The sequence below is a fragment of the Schistocerca cancellata genome, chromosome 7, assembly GCF_023864275.1.
Source record: "Schistocerca cancellata isolate TAMUIC-IGC-003103 chromosome 7, iqSchCanc2.1, whole genome shotgun sequence".
Taxonomy (NCBI): domain Eukaryota; kingdom Metazoa; phylum Arthropoda; class Insecta; order Orthoptera; family Acrididae; genus Schistocerca; species Schistocerca cancellata.
Window position 1 is genome coordinate 449531620 of NC_064632.1, and position 21233 is coordinate 449552852.

Consider the following 21233-nt stretch of genomic DNA (forward strand, 5'->3'; position numbering starts at 1 on the left):
ACAAAATTTGATACTCCTTAGAGAGGTGTGTGCCAAATGAACCTATCTGCAATATCAAAGTCATGCTGTGGTTGAACAGTTACATCATCAGAAATTGTCTACAGGCAAAGAGAACTTCACGGTAGATTCAAACATAGCCAATCCTTATTGAGAAACAATAACGAAATGAAACCAAAATGAATGCATAGAATTATCAATTAATTCAAAAGTAAAACTACATTTGCTCATCTGACAGAAAATTCTCCAATTTAGGTGTTGGGTTAAATTAGTAAATTATAATGGAACATATTATTATTATTATTATCATCATCTTTCAATCTGTGTGTTTCTATAAGTGGTAGCGGGTGGACACGTGACGAGTTCTGCTGCATTGGTATTGTTCAGAAGTGTGTATTCTAACTCTGCATCAGAAAATATTAAAAACACTTATCAAGATTGAGAAGCTTATTCATTCAATCATGCTGACAATACCAGTCTGTTCATATCTCCGCGACGCGTCAAGATCCTACATCAAAAGGATCGAAGCTAACAAGAAGAATTCAGGTGAGCAGAGGAGGGGCAGCAGACATATCCTTTTGTCTGCTTGTGTCTGTGTATGTGTGGATGGATATGTGTGTGTGTGTGCGCGAGTGTATACCTGTCCTTTTCTCCCCCTAAGGTAAGTCTTTCCGCTCCCAGGATTGGAATGACTCCTTACCCTCTCCCTTAAAACCCATATCCTTTTGTCTTTCCTTCTCCTTCCCTCTTTACTGACGAGGCAACCGTTGGTTGCGAAAGCTAGAATTTTGTGTGTATGTTTGTGTTTGTTTGTGTGTCTATCGACCTGCCAGCGCTTCTGTTTGGTAAGTCTCATCATCTTTCTTTTTAAATATATTTTTCCCACGTGGAATGTTTCCCTCTATTATATTCATATATATATATATATATATATATATATATATATATATATATATATATATATATATATATATATATATATATATATATAATAGAGGGAAGATGATGAGACTTACCAAACAAAAGCGCTGGCAGGTCGATAGACACACAAACAAACACAAACATACACACAAAATCTAGCTTTCGCAACCAACGGTTGCCTCGTCAGGAAAGAGGGAAGGAGAAGGAAAGACAAAAGGATATGGGTTTTAAGGGAGAGGGTAAGGAGTCATTCCAATCCCGGGAGCGGAAAGACTTACCTTAAGGGGAAAAAAGGACAGGTATACACTCGCACACACACACATATCCATCCATACATACAAGACACAAGCAGACATTTGTGTGTCTTTGAAACTCTTTGTCTTTAAATATGTCTGCTTGTGTCTGTATATGTGTGGATGGATATGTGTGTGTGTGCGAGTGTATACCCGTCCTTTTTTCCCCCTAAGGTAAGTCTTTCCGCTCCCGGGACTGGAATGACTCCTTACCCTCTCCCTTAAAACCCACATCCTTTCGTCTTTCCCTCTCCTTCCCTCTTTCCTGATGAGGCAACAGTTTGTTGCGAAAGCTTGAATTTAGTGTGTATGTTTGTGTTCGTTTGTGTGTCTGTCGACCTGCCAGCACTTTCATTTGGTAAGTCACATCATCTTTGTTTTTAAGTATATTTTTCCTTTGTGGAATGTTTCCTTCTATTATAACCATATATATATATATATATATATATATATATATATATATATATATATATATATAACACTGAAGGTCTGTTTATATTAGTGCCAGTTAAAGTTCTCCCAGAATTTGAGTACTTTCCAATCCTTTTTTAATAATTCTTCAAAAATTTCCCTTTTAATTATTTAAACAGCAAATTTTTATTAAGATTTCCAATATATGTATCTAATTTCAAGTCCCTCTGCCACTATTCAAAATAGATTGAGGCCATCTATCCAGTTCTGCACCAAAACAGAGGACAACAGAGATAAGACCAAAATATTTGATTCTGTTTTCTGAATCGCTTCTCTGAAGAAGATTGTAGTGTGATAACCCCTTCTTCAAATTTCCCACAAATACAAAAATGACTATTGAGATTTGTGACTGTGGGATACAGATCAATTACAACCACTGAACAGAGGGATCACAACTAGATCTGATGGGATACCTAAACAATTCTACATGTAATACAAGTGAAAGCACTTGCACCTCTTCTAGGAATAGTCTATCATGAGTCACTGTAGAAACAAAGTTTTCCAGGTGATTGGTAAAATGAGACAGTCAGTCCTGCTTTCAAGAAGGGCCATCAAACAGATGAACAACTACATACCTATACCAATGATGTGAATCTGTTGTAGAATATGAGAACAAATCTTATGTATTATAACCTTTGTAGCAAATTTGCAACATTAAAAAAAATGGAGTAAAATGAAGGAAGATTGGCAAAGGATTGACATGTGGCACTGAGACTGGGGTTTGACCCTCAACATAAATGAATGTAGCACATTGTGCATTAATAGTTGGAGAGATATATCACTGAGTGCATGATTGCCAAGCAGTCACTGTAAATAGTCAAATTCAATCAATTTTGGGAGGAAGTGTACATAACAATTTAAAACGGAATGATGAGAGCAAACAAAAACGTAAGAAAGGCAGACCTAGACAGAGATTTTCTGGGGGAATCCTCAGGATGTAGACAATGCATGAATGAGACAGGTTAGAAAACCTCTGTTGCTTCTCAGTCTAGGACACTTACAAAATAGGACTGACAAAGGAAATAGAGAAAATACAAAGATAAGCTGCATGTTTTACTACGGGTTCATTCAGAATGTGTGAAATGATCATGGAGTTGCCCATCAGGCTCCACTGAAAAATGCTGCAAGAGAGGATTGTGTATCATGGTACGGTTTACTGTAAAATTCAGAGAATGTACATTTTGAAGAATAGTCAACCAACATTTTGGTGCCTCCTCTAAATAGATTCAAGTTCTTATAAAGACTTAAGGGAAAGGGGGTGGGGGTGGGGGGAGTGACAGTGGTAAATGAAGCACCTACCACTACACACTGTAAGGTTGTGACACCAGCTAACGGTCAACCAGAAAGGTTTTCATCAGGTGTCGATGTTAGTCAGTTTTTGACTGGCTTATGATAGTAACAAATCTGTATCTGACCCAAAGTGTTGTTCCCAAAGACTCGCTTCAACAGCAACTTTAAAAATAGGACTTTACACAGATTTGCAGCTCTTTCAGATCAGCCATCACAAAACTGCGAACCAGCAAAAACACAACAATTGTAATATGCTCATAACAACGAACCAAACCAATCTGCCCACATCCATCTGCCACACTGATTAAAGAGGGATTTATGGGAAGACATTTAGCAATATTTCAATGTACTTGTAACTAAAAGCTTTCAAATTTCAGGAACTTTTGGATATAACCCCTCACCAGTGCCATAATCGCACAATTAATTTTTCTGTATTATACAGGGTGATTCAAAAAGAATACCACAACTTTAAAAATGTGTATTTAATGAAAGAAACATAATATAACCTTCTGTTATACATCATTACAAAGAGTATTTAAAAAGGTTTTTTTTCACTCAAAAACAAGTTCAGAGATGTTCAATATGGCCCCCTCCAGGCACTCGAGCAATATCAACCCAATACTCCAACTCGTTCCACACTCTCTGTAGCATATCAGGCGTAAGAGTTTGGATAGCTGCTGTTATTTCTCGTTTCAAATCATCAATGGTGGCTGGGAGAGGTGGCCGAAACACCATATCCTTAACATACCCCCATACGAAAAAAATCACAGGGGGTAAGATCAGGGCTTCTTGGACGCCAGTGATGAAGTGTTCTGTCACGGGCTGCCTGGCGGCCGATCCATCGCCTCGGGTAGTTGACGTTCAGGTAGTTATGGACAGATAAGTGCCAATGTGGTGGCGCTCCATCCTGCTGAAATATGAATTGTTGTGCTTCTTGTTCGAGCTGAGGGAACAGCCAATTCTCTAACATCTCCAGATACTGTAGTCCAGTTACAGTAGCACCTTCGAAGAAAAAGGGACCAAAAACTTTTCCCTTTGCACAAACACCCATTCTCTGTAAACTGTTTATACCAACGTTTAATACACCACCTATCAGGTGGTTTAACACCATACTTCGTTCGAAATGCACGCTGAACAACTGTCGTCAATTAACTTCTGCCGTACTCAATAACACAAAAAGCTTTCTGTTGAGCGGTCGCCATCTTAGCATCAACTGACACTGACGCCTAGTCAACAGCGCCTCAAGCGAACAAATGTACAACTAAATGAAACTTTATAGCTCCCTTAATTCGCCGACAGATAGTGCTTAGCTCTGCCTTTTGTCGTTGCAGAGTTTTAAATTCCTAAAGTTGTGCTATTCTTTTTGAATCACCCTATATATTAAGGGGTGGAATACACTTTCAGCAGCCTTTTGACCATCAGACTGAATTAAGGTATTTTTCTGCAAGTGACCAATAGACTGCGAAGCCAGGTGAGTTGTGTTTTGCACCACATACTTGTAGACATTAGGCCTAGGAGTGGTGCAGAGTAAGTATTTCTATTACTTGATAATAATCAAGAAACTAAGTTCACTTTCAAGTGTTCCTTGAGTAACATGCTTAATGCTTTTACTGAAGCTACTGCTTGTATTTCTTTTATAATTATTATTTGGAAATTCCAAGTATTTTATTATCATAATTTATCTGATACCAGTAGCATAGTGACTGTGCCCTCAGAAAACATATGTAAAGCACTTTTTAATATCTCCAGTGCATCATATATATCCTCAGTTAATTAGTCTTAATGTGAAGTGTTGTTGATCCTTCTAGGATCAACTCTAAAGAAAACAACATTCTGCTGAGGCAAAAACTGAAATTGGAAGGAAGAAGATACACATATTTATGTTGAGGTGGTGGATACTGTACTACGTTTAACTTGAGTTCTTGAATCTTCCTCAAAATTAATGACACTTTCTCAAGTGACACTGATTAGTACAAATGGAACTTGTGTCATTAGAAATGTTCTTCATGACAATATGACAATGACAATGTTACACTTTCTGTGAGCCACCATAGATTGACTGATAAAAAAAAATTGTAAAGTGAAAAGCTAAGACCAGCACATCCAGCAGGTGATGTGTAAGTTGTAAGTGTAAGAGAGTTGGTTACCTTCTAGAAATTGTGGCACTCCATGGTAGGTTGTCTGATTTGTGCGAGGGGACCAAACAGTGAGGTCATCGATCCCAGTGGATTAGGAAAGGATGGGGAAGGAAGTCAGCTGTGCTCTTGTAAAGGAATCATCCTGGCATTTGCTGAAGCGATTTAGGGAAATCACGGAAAACCTAAATCAGGATGACTAGATGCGGGTTTAAGCCACCGTCCTCACGAATGCAAGTCCAGCGTGCTAACCACTGCACCACCTTGCTCAGTTGCACTCCATAAAAATTATTGCATCTGTCTGACAATCATACGCTCTGCACACCAGATAGGCCGTGCAGGCAGCTGTGCCATTACGAGGACGTGTGTAAATGGCTTTCATCAACATTGATACATTTCCTTGTATGGCCTGGGCAGTATACCATGGAACTGGACATCGTCTCCACAGCGTCTGGGGTTGCCAAATTTGCCAACAGGCAGTGAGTGTGTTGCAGCAGAGAGTGCTGTTGGCAGGGCACTATTTTGCTACAACAAGTCACATATCCTCGCAGTGCCATGAGTATATCCGTCTGTGCCTGTCAGCAGACTACATTCTAGTAGCATGAGATGCAAGACCAACCTGCAGAAGTGAGGCCTTATTGTGAAGTCAAGTTTTTGCAAGTGTGATGCTGTGCAGACTAACAACCATGCCCTACAGTGTTCATCATCTACAGCCACAAGAGCTGTGGGAGAGCTGATGAGAGTGACACCGAATGCACTCGATGTGGCCAGTCTCTGGTCAACCATTGTGTAAACTGACATCAACAATTGATTCCCTTTTGTCGATTATATACATTGTACTTCTGCCACGATGATAAATAAATCACCACAACTTTAGTTGGCAACATGAAAAAACTTATTGCTACTTAGTTGTTGATGCTATCCAGTGACGTAAAATCCATTATCTACTGGAAAATTTCTTTTTTTAGGACTCACTCTGTAATTATTATTATTTTTTATGACTAACACTACCATCATTGATTTTTTGTTGCATAACTTTCAATTTTTATTATACTACTGTGAATATTGCTCTTTTCCTTGATTGTGATGCTTACACATTCCCTTGGGTGACCCTCTTTTTAAATACAAATTATAAATGAAATGACCGTTGTTATCACAGTAATTACTATAACTGAAGTAACAATTAGTATGCTTGAAGCTAGTCTCTTAAATTTATTTTCTTTGGTTGCTGCACTGGCCTTTCTGGCCCTATAAATTTTTACTGTTTTAACAATTAAAACACAAATTGTTGATTGTCTGTAATATTTATATTGTATTATATTGGCCAAACGAGATGCCTAGCCAACCCCTAAAAGAGGAATGAGACAAACAGGAAACAAGGTAAAGCCATCAAGAACCACAGAATGAAATGTACAAGACATCTGCTACTGAAGACACAGGAGGTGAGGGACTCGGTGGCTACTTGGGGTGTCTGGAGCCAACCTGTGAAAGTGGCCACAGGATGGTCTCCAACCGTCACTGTGAGACAAGATGAAATTGTCAGGTGCTAGCCTTTGTTTTAGTCAGCTACAGGCATGCAGAAATTTTCAAAATAACAAAAGACGCTCAAGGACACAGCTGAATAAAGGACACACCCACGGGATGCAAAACACGAGAATTGGAACTTAAATAGCGGCAACTATTTATTCACAACTAATACAAAAGAGTTACATGTTTGCACCTGTTACTGTCCTTCAAAGTAGTCACCAGCATTGTGTAGAACCTGTTGCCAGCAATATGGAATGCGTAGTATACTGTTAGCAGAGCCTGTTCTGTTGATGGTGCGAATGGAGTGGTCTAAAGTTATGGTGATTCTCGTGTACTACTGTGGTGGTGTTATCCTAATACATTATGTTCCTGCACGGCAGACCATCTGTTTTTGGAGCATCACCTTCGACCAGCTTTGCGAAAGAAGCGGCAACTCTTTCTGTACAACCCAGCCATCATTTTGCACGACAATGCTCAGGCACATACAGCGCAAGCTGTGGCTGTTCTGTTCTGTCGATGGGACTGGGAAGTACTGTACCATTCACCATACTCCTCAGACTTGTCCTTGTAATTTTGATTTGATTCCAAAGATGAAGGAACTATTTTGTGGCATACGCTTCACATACGCTTCAGAACTGTTCCAGAGATTCGACAGGCAGTAGACCGCTCCATTCGCACCATCAAGATAACAGGCTCTGCTAACAGTATACTACACCTTCCACATCACTGGCAACAGGTTCTACACAACGCTGGTGACTACTTTGAAGCACAGTAACAGGTACAAACATGTAACTCTTTTGTATCGGTTGTGAATAAATAGTTGCCACTATTTAAGTTCCAACTCTCATATTAGCTAGAATCATAGGAAAAACAATCTGCCCTAATAAGCAAGTTTCTCTCAACCAAAATTTTGTCAGCAAATGTCTGGGTCTTTCAGCACAAGAAAAAAAATGAGGGTGTTATTCAACAACTTTGATCAGAAGAACAACTTGAACCAGCCAATTAGATGTTTGGACACACCCACTAAAAATATGGCAGAGCACTATAGGAGAGATCGTTCTAGTGTAGGAGTTCACTGTTAGACGTCAGACAAGAGACTCTTGACATACACTGCACACACCTCAGAAGTCACACAGTACTCTGGTTTTGAGTGTAATGATCATTAGTGGATCACAGTTAGTAGACGCCTTCTTACATCCACATCTGACTGGAGCTGAAAGACGAGCAGTGCCTGCCCCACTCATGCCATACCAAACATGATGTCTGCCAAATCTAGCATGTATTAGACCAGAACAACAAGACACCCCCTAAGTACTCCTGTCATACTTCACTTGCCAAAGTGCCATTTGTCTCTGAGTAACAATAACTAATATGTCTGATAACGAACCTGAGAAATTTTCATAATAGGATGGGCATATTATTGTTTATTATTTCAACAGTGGTGATGAAGAAACAGTAATTCTTGCTAACCACTTCATTCCCTGCATTCACATTGAATGCTTGGTCATGCTCATTACTATAAACACCACATTTCCTCATCTCAAATACTGTTTCCCTCATTACCACACCTCTTTAATTTTAGAGGGAAAACCACAAGTTAAAGGAATATGCACAAGAATCACCTCACATGTACAAAATTATGGACATGCCTAAACTATGCTTCCAGTGATGACAGTCAGGAATGCAGATCAATCTTTTTTACTTCCTGACATCTTCAGTAGTAGTGAATGGATTAAACAGCCTGAAGTAGCCTGCCCGTAAGCACGCAATGGAGCTACCAGTCACATATTCTAATGCCAGTTAATGTGCACAAATGAAAGAAGTGAGCCATCTCTTCTATAACTGAAGTTTCATTCAATCCTCCTGTATTAACATCACTGAATTCACATATTTCCGCTAAATTTGTGTATACGTTGCTTGGGGTTGACAGGCCGGAGAAGTGAGGTGGCAGTGGTGGATTGTATATCCAATCTGACATCAAACATAAAGTGTTAAGTATGATGAACCCTATAGAGAAAAAAAGATAAATTCAAATTCACCAAAATGAGTCTACTGTGCTAGAAGTGTTTAATTAGCGTATTCTAAGAACTGCCAAGCAGTCTGGTGTCCTTCCACTTAGCAGTATACTCTCTTCAGTTTCTATATGGGAATTTCACTGTAATGGGAAAATGTACATAGACTTGGTGAGAAATGCACCATCCACAATGAGCTGAGAAGATTATCTCATTCCAATATGAGCTTTTTTTTTCACTACAATGCAAAACACTATGTGACACACAGCCATATCGTCGTACATGGTGATGGGCAATGAAGAAACAGAGATTGCGCAGATATCAGCTTCTGGCCTCTCAGTACGACATAAAATCTGTAGTCTACTCATCACAGTCATAAGTGACATACTACACCAAATAAGAAGCATGAAAATTAAACATTAAGATCACGACACATTGATAGTGAACAGCTTAGAAACTCTACGACAGAAAATGACTATGTATCCCATAAAAGATGGGAAAATTTATGAATTTGAAGATAAGCTCAAGATTTTCCTTGAAAACACACTCCATCACCATGTGGCCGAAAACTAAGCCACAATTTATGAGGAACAGAGATGCACATCAGATTATTAATTAAAATCTGATGTCTGATTTTTAAGAATGGCAGAAAATGCTGTAAAATAGGATAAAGCAGTTCTACACTGTGTGTACATGAGGCACACTCATCCTGTTGTGTGTAAATATATCAGTTCCACAATTCTGTGGGAGTATGGACATTAGAAAGAAAAAAAAAATCAGGAACTGTTTTTCAGGTTTCAGCTGACAAACTCAGTGAATTTTTTCAGCATCAGACAGTCACCATTCTGCTGCAAACTACCATCTGTCAGAGATCCAAGACTATTTATTTAATTATTTTAATTTCTCTTTTGGCTTTCTGTGGACACTTTTCAGTTTCTCACTTCTTCCACTTCCCAAGCATCCTCATAATCTGAGTTTTAGCTTCCCTTTGTCAGTTAGTTAGGGACTTCTGCTGTTTCTAAGTTTCCCAAACTCTTTGTGTGTGTCTATTATTATTCTGTAGCTGTCCCTGCCCCTCATGTCTTCTGTGCTTAGACACAATTCTTCTAAGTCTTTCGTAGCTTCTTTCTTTCATCCATGTTGTGAGGTCCACATATTTCTTAGTGTGTTCTAAGACTCTTCTGGGCAATCTGCTGGAATTCACTTTATGGACATGCCAAGCCAGTCTGTTCTTCATTTTATTAGTCAACCCACTGCTCTGTATGCGCACAGCTCCTAGTTTCACCTTTACCTTCAAATGTTCCCTTGTTTTCTAGGTCCAATATCTTCCTCAGTATTTCATTCTTTGTATTTCTCTTTTCCTTGGTTTCTGTTTTCTTGCTGCACATTAGACATTCAGATGCATGCAGCACTTGTGGCCTTATAACCATTCTGTAGTGCCTCAGTTTATTTTTGATGGATATTTATTTACTGTTGTATATGTGTTACAGGAATTTGTGACCTAATTCCTTTTTGCTAATCCTATTTTTACTACCCCTTCTGTCTCATCCATTTTGCTGTATTAATTCCTGTACATATAAGCATTTGTCAACTTTCTTGATTACCCCATGTTTTGCTTTCCTGTCCCTCATCTCATACATAAATTGTATCTTTTATGGAATATTTTCAGATCCACTTTCTGCAGTACTACATGTAGCCTTCTCTGACCTTCTCTTTTGCTTAGGATCACTATTTCATCAGTGAAAGCTAAGCATTCAATGTTCAGACTGTCCTTGTGATCCATTATTATACCTATTGTGCCTTCTTTCTCAAATCGTTCTCTCCGTTCCTGGATTATTTTTTCCAAAAGTAAATTAAATAGCACTTTTAAAAGCCCTAGCTTCGATTCCACTTCTGTCTTGATCCCGAAGGTTCTGACATTTTTCCTGGAATCATACTTAAGAATGGTGATATTAGGATTCTCCTTGATTACTTCTCTGGTCTTCTGGTTTATAGGAAATTCCTCTCTCTCTCTCTCTCTTCTTTCTTTCTTTCTTTCTTTCTTTCTTTCTTTTTATTATTATCATTTTGAGAGAATTTGTATGGAACTAGCAACAGCCATATCCTTCTGTAATTATTCACATCTTTGGGGTCTCCTTCCTAGTGTAATGGGTATATGATCACTGTCTTCAAATCCTCTGGTATACCCTCCTTTTCACACATATCTTTCAGTAATCTAGTTATGTTCACTAGCATTACTGGCCCATTTTATAATTTCAGTTGATATCTAGTCTTCTTGTGTGAACTTGAGTTTCTTCTGACATCTCTCTTGTAATAATAAAGACAGCATGAAAACTGTCTTCCCATAAGTTTATGCATGATGATAACTTACTCAGGACAACAGACTCTGATGTGCAAAATTTAAGGATGAAATGTCCCTTGATGAACTATGTGCCCCCACCTCTCTCCATATGAGGATACACATAGATTTGTCCAACATGATCATTTTGGTGATCCAGGTGGTATTGTGCGGGGAGGTATAATGCTGCAGGCATAATGTTGCATTGGAATACTGACCTCCAAATTTTTGAACATGGTACACTCATCATCAACATTACTGTGACACCGTACTCCTTCGCCATGTGCATTTTTTCAGGGATGCATTTGGTCCTGCCTTCACTTTTAAGGATGACAACATGTGAAGGCATTGATCGGTCCAGATGAAGGAGCTCTTGGCATTAGAGGATATTACGTGACGAGTAGCATGTCCTGCCTGTCCCCTTGACTTCAATCCCATTGAGCATACGTTGGATGTGGTGGGGAGATGCACTGCAGCATGTCCACAGGCACCAATCACTATCCAGCATTTGTCAACTGTGCTGGTGGAGGAGTGGAACAGCCTACTGCAAGAACTCCTAACCAACCTTGTGGCCAGCATGATGGCATGTTGCAGAGCATGCACTGCTGTCTGGTGATCATACACCCTATTAAGAAATACATCCTACCGTTTGTAATGTCCAGGGGACCACTGCAAATTGAGATGACTTCTGTGTAATTACTATCTTTGTATGAAAGTGTCATTTCTGTTTGTCTCATTACGTAATTCCTTCAGTTACCTTCTTTACTGTACTGTAGAGTACTATACTGCAGCAGTTCTGTATGTGTGCTCCAAGTTTCATCATGCTATGTTACTTGGCAGTGACAATCGTACAAAAGTTACTTTTGTCCTTAAGTCTTGCACATCAGTGTATTTAACTCATACACTTTCAACTGATGAAATATTACAATAGAATAAATACGAAAAGCACCAGTGGAAATCTCTGCTGGAGTATAGGCAATATCTATCTTAGCGTAACTATTACCAATAACACTGTGGAGAGTGTGATAGCAGGTCTGACTGACATTATTTTATTTCCTTTTACAAACAAGACATATCCCACTCCATGAAATTAGGCATGTCCCCAATAGTATCCAAAGAACTGGAATATGTTGTCAATGAAAGACAGTATACTTGCGGACACCTTCAATCTATATAATTATTAAACAAGTTTTAACAGACACTACAGCACAAGCTCTTCAGTAATTAAGGTAATTGATGATTCAAAATTTGACACACTTGACACATTAACTTTGGCAGCTCTCAAAATTGCAACAGCTAAAACTTCCCTACAGTGTGCTGAATATAAACCTATCTATCTTTTAGTCTACTCTTCACAAACAAATGTTAACTTTCCCTTCCTGCTGCAGATAATAATGTTTTTATTTTTTGTATCAGTACTGTTTCCAAATGCTATATTCCATCTTTAATGTAAACCCCATTGCAATATGTGTAATAAAGAAGACAATGATAAAATGTAAAGAATGCCTGGTGAGATGTAAGAAAGGGCTTTATGGCTCTAGCCTTGGTATGATAAATCAGTAAAAAAAATGATTCTTGGCTGTTTCTGGTATTATTTCCACCTTTCTAATCCTTACTTATTGTTCCCTGCTGCACCTAAAAAGTAAACAGGATGTCTTAAAAATGCAGCTGAAGACCTGACACTTGAGTTATCTATCAAGCCAATTGTCGTTTAGCCTATCAATAAATACAACATTTATCAAGTTCAGATCAATGCAATGCTTTAAATACAATAAAAAATTAACTGAATTTTCCATTGGCGCTCAGCAGAACAGGATAATAATATTCAAAAAGAAAACACTTCCTAATTAGGGAGAGTTTTCCATTTTACTAATACAATAAAAAAGCTTTTATAACTGATACCTAAGAAAAAGAACAAAATACTGACTAAGCTAACCTGCTGAAAGTAGCGAGAAGCAGCTATTCTGCTAACCATACGCAGAATCTTCTTGCCAGTGCCTCCACCTTGTGATGCTGCACTGTAACCACAAACTTCGGAACAGTCACCAAACAACATACATACACTTTCATATACACAACAATTTATGAACAGTATTTTGCGTAGATTTATAAGCTGATTATACAGGTACAGGGCAATAAAGATGAAAGATTCATTTCAAGCATTTAAGTGACACTAATCTTTATTTACAACTACTAGAACTCTAATACTTCTAACACTTCAATATGAAAACGGTAGATAACAACTCACGGCACAGAGCAGTGACTGAGTGACAGACAGGCACATTGAAAAAAGTCTGGGAGACAAAACAATAACACACACACACACACACACACACACACACACACACACACACACACACACGCCTGGATTCTCCTTATCAAATCCCGTTATAACCGTGAGCGATCGGCGAGCGGTGCATGGCAGAGAATGGAGAGGCAAAGCCGCCAGGCAGGGGAGCCGCTCGAGGCATTGCTAACAATGAACAGACAGGACAGGCGAACAAGTAGGGGACAAAAGACACGACGACCAACCAGGACACAACACGAGGGAAGCAAGCAAGAAAGGTGGTGATAAACATGGCGAGACAACAACAACACAGGAACACTCCAAACAATGGCAGTATGTATCTCAACACACGTAAGTGGAACGCAGTACGTCCGAAACGCATACATGAACTACGTGAGTACCAGACTGCCGGGGTAGTGGTGCTCGACTGCCTAAATACATGACAGCGGGAAACGCGATTGGCCGTGGACTTCACATGGTACGGAAAGTGGTGCACTCACAGAGTGAGGCTCACAGCACAGGCGCGTGCCGGAGCACAGAGACCCCTAGTGGATATCCAGGTTCACACCCTCTGGTGCGCCTTTAACTTCTGTGCCTTCCAACGGCAGATCCCTCTCCAGTAGAACCTGTGTGTAAGGTCGGAAATGACCCGGACGGTGCCGTGATGGGTGGAAGGAACAGAGGGAGATCCTGTGTTATTGACCGCCAGGGATGCACTGAGAGAGCAGTCAGTGCAATCCATCAAAATGTCACCGGAGGGCAGAGCATCGCACAGTGCCTCTGATCCTCGTGGATGCGGGAAGGAGTGCCGGTGTGCCTGCGGGGAGCTGGCAGCCATTGGCAGTGGGGCCGACTCAAAGGCCTCATTCACACCAGAGGAGGCGAAGGGCTGTGGGACATGAGGTGCCACGAAGGGGTACGAGGCCGGAATTGGTTATGGTGGCGGTGATTGAGCCCCTTCTGTGTCTGTACTGGTGTCACACGCTGCCTGTGGCTCACGACTACTTGGCAGGAGTCCAAGCAGCCTTTTCCCCTATACGAACAGGCCCACACTGCAATGCCCAAGGTGTAGCCCTGAGAGGGTTGGAAGCAGGGCTAAGAAGGTGACGATGTCAGCAGATGGAGCAGGGTCCGTGGTTGCTGCCTGTGGGGGAGTTCGGCCGGACTATGACCGTCAATCAGCATGGTGCGATAAGTGCTCAGGAATAAGGTGAGGGCTGATGTGGTGGCAGAGGATTCGACCGCTTTTGTCAGCTGCTGTTTAAACGTCCTTACCAGTTGTTCTGCTGTGCCATAGGAGGATGGATTGAACAGAGAGGTGCAGATGTGTTTGATACCATTGGCCACACAGAATGCGTGGAAGGAGGCTGCCGTGAAATGGGGCCCATTATCGGATACTGAGGTACGAGGCAGGCCTTCGATGGTGAGTACTTGAGCCAAGGCCGTGAGTGTGGCATCAGTCATGGTGGACGCCATGTACACCACATATGTGTGTCTGGAGTATGCATCCACAATGAGTAACCACATCAATCCCAAGAACAGGGCTGCAAAATCAAGATGGATGCAGTCCCAGGGCCAGCGAGGTGTGGCCTAGGGTGTAAATGACTGCTAAGGGCTGGCCTGGTGATGCGCACACACTATGTACCCAAGGACCAAACGTTCAATGTCGCCATTGATGCCGGGCCAATATACATGCCAGCGAGCCAATGCCTTCATATGGGACATCCCCCACTGTCCACAATGTAGCAAGCAAAGGATGTGGTGGCACAAACTGTGTGGAATGATCACCTGATGAGTATCAGCCCCTGCAGCCAACAGAAGTATACCCGTCATAGCTGAGAGCTTGTGTGAGAGGTGCTGCCAGGGGCTAAACTCAGTTTTCAACCAGTGAGGCAGATAGGTGGGCCACCGTGGGTCACGTAGCAGAGATACTGCCGCAGAATGTGGTCCCGGCGTGTGGCAGAGACGACCTGTGCAGCTGTGACAGGAAATCTGTCCAGGGTATCTTGGCAGGCCCTATCAGTGTGAAAGCAGAGGAATTCCTGCTGGCCAAACTTGGGATGGGATCGGGCCTTGAGGGGAGACATGGCAAGGTATCTGCATTGAAGTGTTGAGAGGTGCTGAGAGGATAACATACGTGTAATTGTGTAAGAACAGCGCCCAGCACTGGAGACATTGAACAGTTCACTCTGGGAAGTGTGTGTATGGCCCGAATAGGATAACCAAAGCCTTGTGACCAGTGAGGACAGTGAACTTTGTCCCAGACAGACAGATGTGAAACTTTTGAATGGAAAATACAATCGCCAAAGCCTCTTTCTCAGTCAGAGAATAGTTCCGTTGTGCTGGGGATAGCACCTTGGTGACATACGCAATGGGGTGTTCTGAGCCATCCTCACTCCTGTGAGCCAGGACTGCCGCAATACCATAGGCCAAAGCATTGGGCACCACAACCAAGGGGCAGTCCGGAGTGAAGGGAGTCAGGCAAGGGTGGACTTGAGCATAGTTTTCAAGCAGAGAAAAGTCAATCAAATGCAGAGGTCCAGTTGAAACGCACCCCTTTGTGATGAAAGTGATTGAGGGGCTTTGCAATGTCAGCAGCCTGGGGTAAAAACCTTAAGTAGTAGTAAACCTCGCCCAGAAAAAACCTGGAGGTCAGATAAATCCTTGGGGTGGGGAAGGGAGTTGATGACTACGACACTGTGATCCGACAGATGAATGCCATCTTTACTGAGCCAGTTCCCCAGGTATTCGACTTCCGGTTGAAAGAAACTACACTTTTCCAGCTGACAGCTTAAGCCTGCGGCCTATGGGGGTGTGAAACAAGGTACCTAGGTTTTAGGTCATGGTGTGTAAGGCCAGTGACCAAAATGTCATCGAGATAACTGACACAAGCCAGGATGGGCTGTGTGAGCTGCTCCAGGTACCTCTGGAAAATGGCTGGCGCTGAGGAAATACCAAATGGAAGGGAATTGTATTTATATAATCCGAAAGGCATGTTGATGACAACGATGCTCTGGGATTTCTCATTTAAGGGTAATTGGTGGTAAGCCTCTGCCAGGTCGATCTTATAGAAGGACTCACCACTTGCAAGTTTAGTGATAAGGTCTTCCTTCCGGGGAATGGGATAAGTTCCAAACAGGGACTGTGCATTGACTGTAAATCTGAAATCTCCACATAGACGAAGGGAGCCACTGGGCTTCAGATCACCACTAACGAGGTCTCCCAAGCACTTGCTTTCATGGGATCGATGATGACAGCAGCCTGCAGTCGATCAAGCTCTTGCTTGACTGCTTGACATAAGGTCACCGGCATGGGTCGAGCCCAGAAGAACAGCAGAAGAGCAATGTGCGCCTGGAAGTACAATGCACACCCTAAGTCACACTGAAACAGAGAGGCATAGGCCAAGCACAGATCGTCGAGGTTCTGGAAAGGGACAGCAGTGGAAACAACCTTAAATTCATCAGAAATCGAAAAGCAAAACAGTGTGAAAGCATCAAGCTCAAAAATTATTGAAGCCGAGGGATGGTCAACCACTAGTAGGGTCAGGAGCCAGGCAACTTTATAGATGGCCGGGACTGCGAACTGTCCACGGAGGGTGATAGAACTGTCACTGTACATAATTAATGACCGAGAGTTGGGAGACAGCTCTGGTGAACCTAGGCATGTATACATCGCAAGATTGCACAAGGAGATGGTGGCCCCCCATATCGACCTGGAAACGAATGTCCATCTTAAAAATGAAAAGTATGAGGAACAATTTCTGCGTAGCAGAGAAGCTGCAACAGGCAGATTGGAGATGGCCATCTTTCTGACAGAGCATGCAAGTCTTCTAGTGATGGGGACAGTCTACATGAGAGTGGGTGGACAAGCACTGCAAGCAAGACGGAAGTGAACCACAGAACTGCCGACGAGGGGCGACCAGCGGCTCCTAAGCCATAGAGACATCGGACAAGGAGAAGTCTTGACGACGTTTCTGTGTGTGGACTGTACCACGATGATGGCCACATGTTACCCCACCATGAGACACGTGTTTGCCGCTTGTACGATTTCAAAACAGTGAGCTACATGCAGAATGTCTTCCAGCGAGGGGTTACAGAGTTTCAATGCAGCCAGGCGGATCTCTGGATCGGGTGCCAGTTGAACGACAGCATCGCAAATCAAGGAGTCAACATACGACACCTTGCAATGCTGATTGGTGCAAGTGAAGTCGCAGTTGTGGCTGAGACCATGCAAGTCCCTGAACCAAGAACGGTGTGACTGACTTGGCTGTTTATGGTACTGCTGGAACTCAAGCCGAGACTCCATTACATTGTATTGCAAAGAATAGTAGTTAGTCAGCAGCAGACATTTCTCTTTAAAGGAGAGAGCCAAGGGTTCTGACAATGGTACCAACTTGCAAAGCATAAAGAATGTGTTTGGTGACGCTCGGGACAAGAATAACAACCACTGTAGGGAGTCATCCGTGACCTGAAATGCTGTGAAATGTTGCTTCAGACAATGCAAGTATTTTTCCCAGTCTTCCTTAGCGTCGTTAAAGGGCGGAAACAATGGCAAACATGGGGAAGTGTCAGAAACCAGGACACCCAGGAGATAGTGTAGTGGGGCGTCCTGTGCCGTGACTTTGTCCATCAGCAACTGCAAGGATTGCTGTAAGACGTCTAATTGGCACTGCTGATGCTACTGCTGCATGAGCAGCTGCTGTTGCTCCAGGAGACAGACCCAACTTAGCCTCCATGCTACTGAACCTTTTACCTCATTGCTAATGTTATAACCGCGAGCGACCGATGAGCTGTGCACGGCAGAGAATGGAGACGCGAAGCCGCCAGGTGGGGGAGCTGCTGGGGATATCACTAACAACGAAGAGACAGGAACAACAAACACTTAGGGGACAACAGACACTACAACAGACCAGGACAGGACACGAGGCAAGCAAGCAAGAACAGAGGCGATAAACGTGGCGAGACAACAATAACACAGGAACACTCCAAACAATGACAGTATGTATCTCAACACAAGGAATTGGAATGCAGTATGGGAGAGATGCACAGCAAACTACAGCGAGTACCAGACTGCCGGAGTAGTGCCACATGGCCATCTAAATACATGACTGTGGGAAACACTACTGGCCGCAGACTTCACGTGGAATGGAAAGTTGTGCACTCTCACGGTGAGGCTCGCGGCACAGGCACATGCTGGAGCAGAGACCCTTAGTGGGTATCCAGGTCCATACCATCTCGCACGCATTCAATTTCTGAGCCTTCTGACACCAGAAATCCCATTTTTCTGCTAAATTAAACACTCTGTTTTTGACTTTCTCTCTACAAAGAGTACAGAAATATTTCATACTTACGTTTCTTCCTCAGATGTACTTTTATTGTGTACTTCACTTTCCTCCTCTGATGATTCTGCAGAGTCATCCAGATCACTGTCAAACATTGGTGAACCCCTACAAAAAGTAATTATAGTTACAAATAATTATAATAATTAAAATCTATGCAGGAATAATAATATAACTGATAATGAGAACCTGTAGTTAATTATATGAATATCTATATGACATGCATCAAGCAATTATAGGTTAATTATTACCTTTCCTCACTCTTGTTTATTGTTTCCATCCTGAAATTCTTATTAGTGCAATCACATTACATACACATGTGAGAAAAAGGAACATGGACTCACTGTAATTGAAGTAGCAAGAGAGAAAAGCTTTCCCCACTCCAACAGTGTTTTTAAATTCAAATTTTACATACAAATTTGAAAAATAATGTCACATGGTTTTAACTAGAGATAATGTCTCATCTGTTAAATTCCACTGACACCATCAAAAGACTTTATTCAGTACACCAAAATTACACTTTGATAACAACAGCATTATATAAATACCTTTTTTCAGTGAATGAATATTCACTTTTCCTTGTTGATTTTGGTTCGATGCCAATTTTCTTCAGCTTCATAAGGTTCAATTTAGTTTCCAAGGTCAGACAAAACAGTCCCTGGTAAGTAACATCCAGATCCATCCAGAGACCACGTTCATCTAGCACAGGAAGAGATGCTCGGTGGATGAGGGGGATTGTGTCACCCACATCTAGTTCCGACACAAGGAGTTCTTCCAAAAACACAGGAAGCTGAAAATCATTACATATGGTAAGTAACACTTATTAGCAAATTAAAATTATTGTTTTCCTCAAATTAACAATAATAAATTGTAACTTAATTACTTGTTACACAGATAATTTCTATGACACGCTGGAATGATATGAAACCAGTAAGTTTACAGGTTTTTTAAATGTAACTGAATACACACCATTCGCAAGAATTTGCGGAACATGTTTTTGAGCATCTGCCATACTCCATTGAGCAATAATTGAGTACTGGGTATGTTAGCAAATTATACATTTATCTTTCATAAATTAAACACACAAAAATTATTCCACCCTTGGACATTTACACATTAAGAACTGAAATTTCCTATAGGTTTCGAAACCAAAGCGAAAGCAATCATTCATCCAATCATCTTCGGTGCTTTCCATTGGACTTTTGAGATCTTCAATAACATGTATGTCCTCTGTGAGTGTTTATCAATGCCTAACACCTACATGGCATGCTCCACATAGGCCTAAGTTCACCCTGAGGTATCCATTCCCATTCTTCAATGAGTGCCCTTAACAGTACTTGGCAAGTCTATGGTAGACAGGATGACCACAAACACATTTGTCAAGCATGTGCCACACAGGTTAGATGGGTTTTAGGTCAGGAGTCACTGGGGGCCATTCCATTACTTCAACATGAAGGCATCACAAGAGATCCCTGGTGACACCCACCACATGTGCCCTGGTATTATCATGCTTGAGAGGAGTTTATCACCACCACCATATGCAGCAGCCACCACGTGGTCCAACAGGATCTGTTCCTTGTACTGGATGGCAGTAACACCACCATGGAAAATGACCCAATCTGTATGGCTGGCAGTACTGATAAAACCCACATCCTCAAAGAACCTTGGCCAAAGCTGTTGATTTCCTGGACAACATCTGGCAGTTGCTGCTAGTTATGGCATCTACACACACAAACAAGACTGTCACCTTGTGCTAGAAGAAATCTAGACCCATCAGTAAATAACATGTTTCACCAGTGTCAAATTTGCCAGTTAAAATGGGAATGGCAGACCTGACGGCGAGCCGCAAAAGGTTGTCATGTCAAGTGGAATACCTGATGAGTACAACTGGGTCATTAGGCCCTTTCTTGTAATGTTTTCTGTACAGTCTGACTGGATATAGCGGCTCCCGTGGCCCTTCTGAGATGGTCTTGCAGTACTCTGACCGCAATTGTATGATGCCACAATGCACAGGTGACCTGATATCAGTCTCCACGTGGGTCTGTAATGCATCGGTGACCTTCTCCAAATGCCTTGTGTATCTACCTGTGTTCCCATACCGTGTCCACAACTTATGGATGGAAGAGGGAAAGACATTGATATCTGCATGAACTCGAGGGAAAGTCTACCCTCATTAGATAAAACAGACTGCCCTAGCAACTTTCAATGCATTAAGATGCCGCAGTACATGTTTTTTGTTGGGTAAAATGTCCACATGGATGGTGAATGATTAGCTGCTGAGTACACCAAAAGCAAATCAGCCTCTGATACATGTTTTCCCCTTCTTTTTTTGAACAGTGTATATGGGTACATATCATCAGTTTACAGGTCAGTACATCCACTTGTGAAAATAATTTAGTGACAGCAAACTTTTGTAAAGTCCACCATGATCCATTTGAAGAGCATACTATTCGAATATTCCACAACAATTTTATCTGTCTTGATTGCAAATTACTTTTCAGACCCCCAGTTTCAGTTGCTGAAAATCATCTAAAAAAGAAAAGTCCTACACACAAATTTTGTATATTTATGATGAGTTTTGTGGTCAAGACAAATAAGATTTGAACTAAAGATTCAAATCGCAT

General features: G+C 41.6%; 1 protein-coding gene across 3 annotated transcripts in view; it reads right to left on the reverse strand.

Annotated features, from left to right (window-relative positions):
* Positions 1–21233, reverse strand: part of LOC126092122 (testis-expressed protein 2) — a 335634-nt gene that overhangs the window by 50724 nt on the left and 263677 nt on the right. For all 3 annotated transcript variants that reach the window (XM_049907564.1, XM_049907563.1, XM_049907562.1), the window contains exons 10-12: positions 19158–19399; positions 18622–18717; positions 12921–13002 (exon numbers count right to left, since the gene is read on the reverse strand). In XM_049907564.1, coding sequence (XP_049763521.1) covers positions 12921–13002; positions 18622–18717; positions 19158–19399 — 420 coding nt within the window. The remainder of the gene's footprint in view (positions 1–12920; positions 13003–18621; positions 18718–19157; positions 19400–21233) is intronic.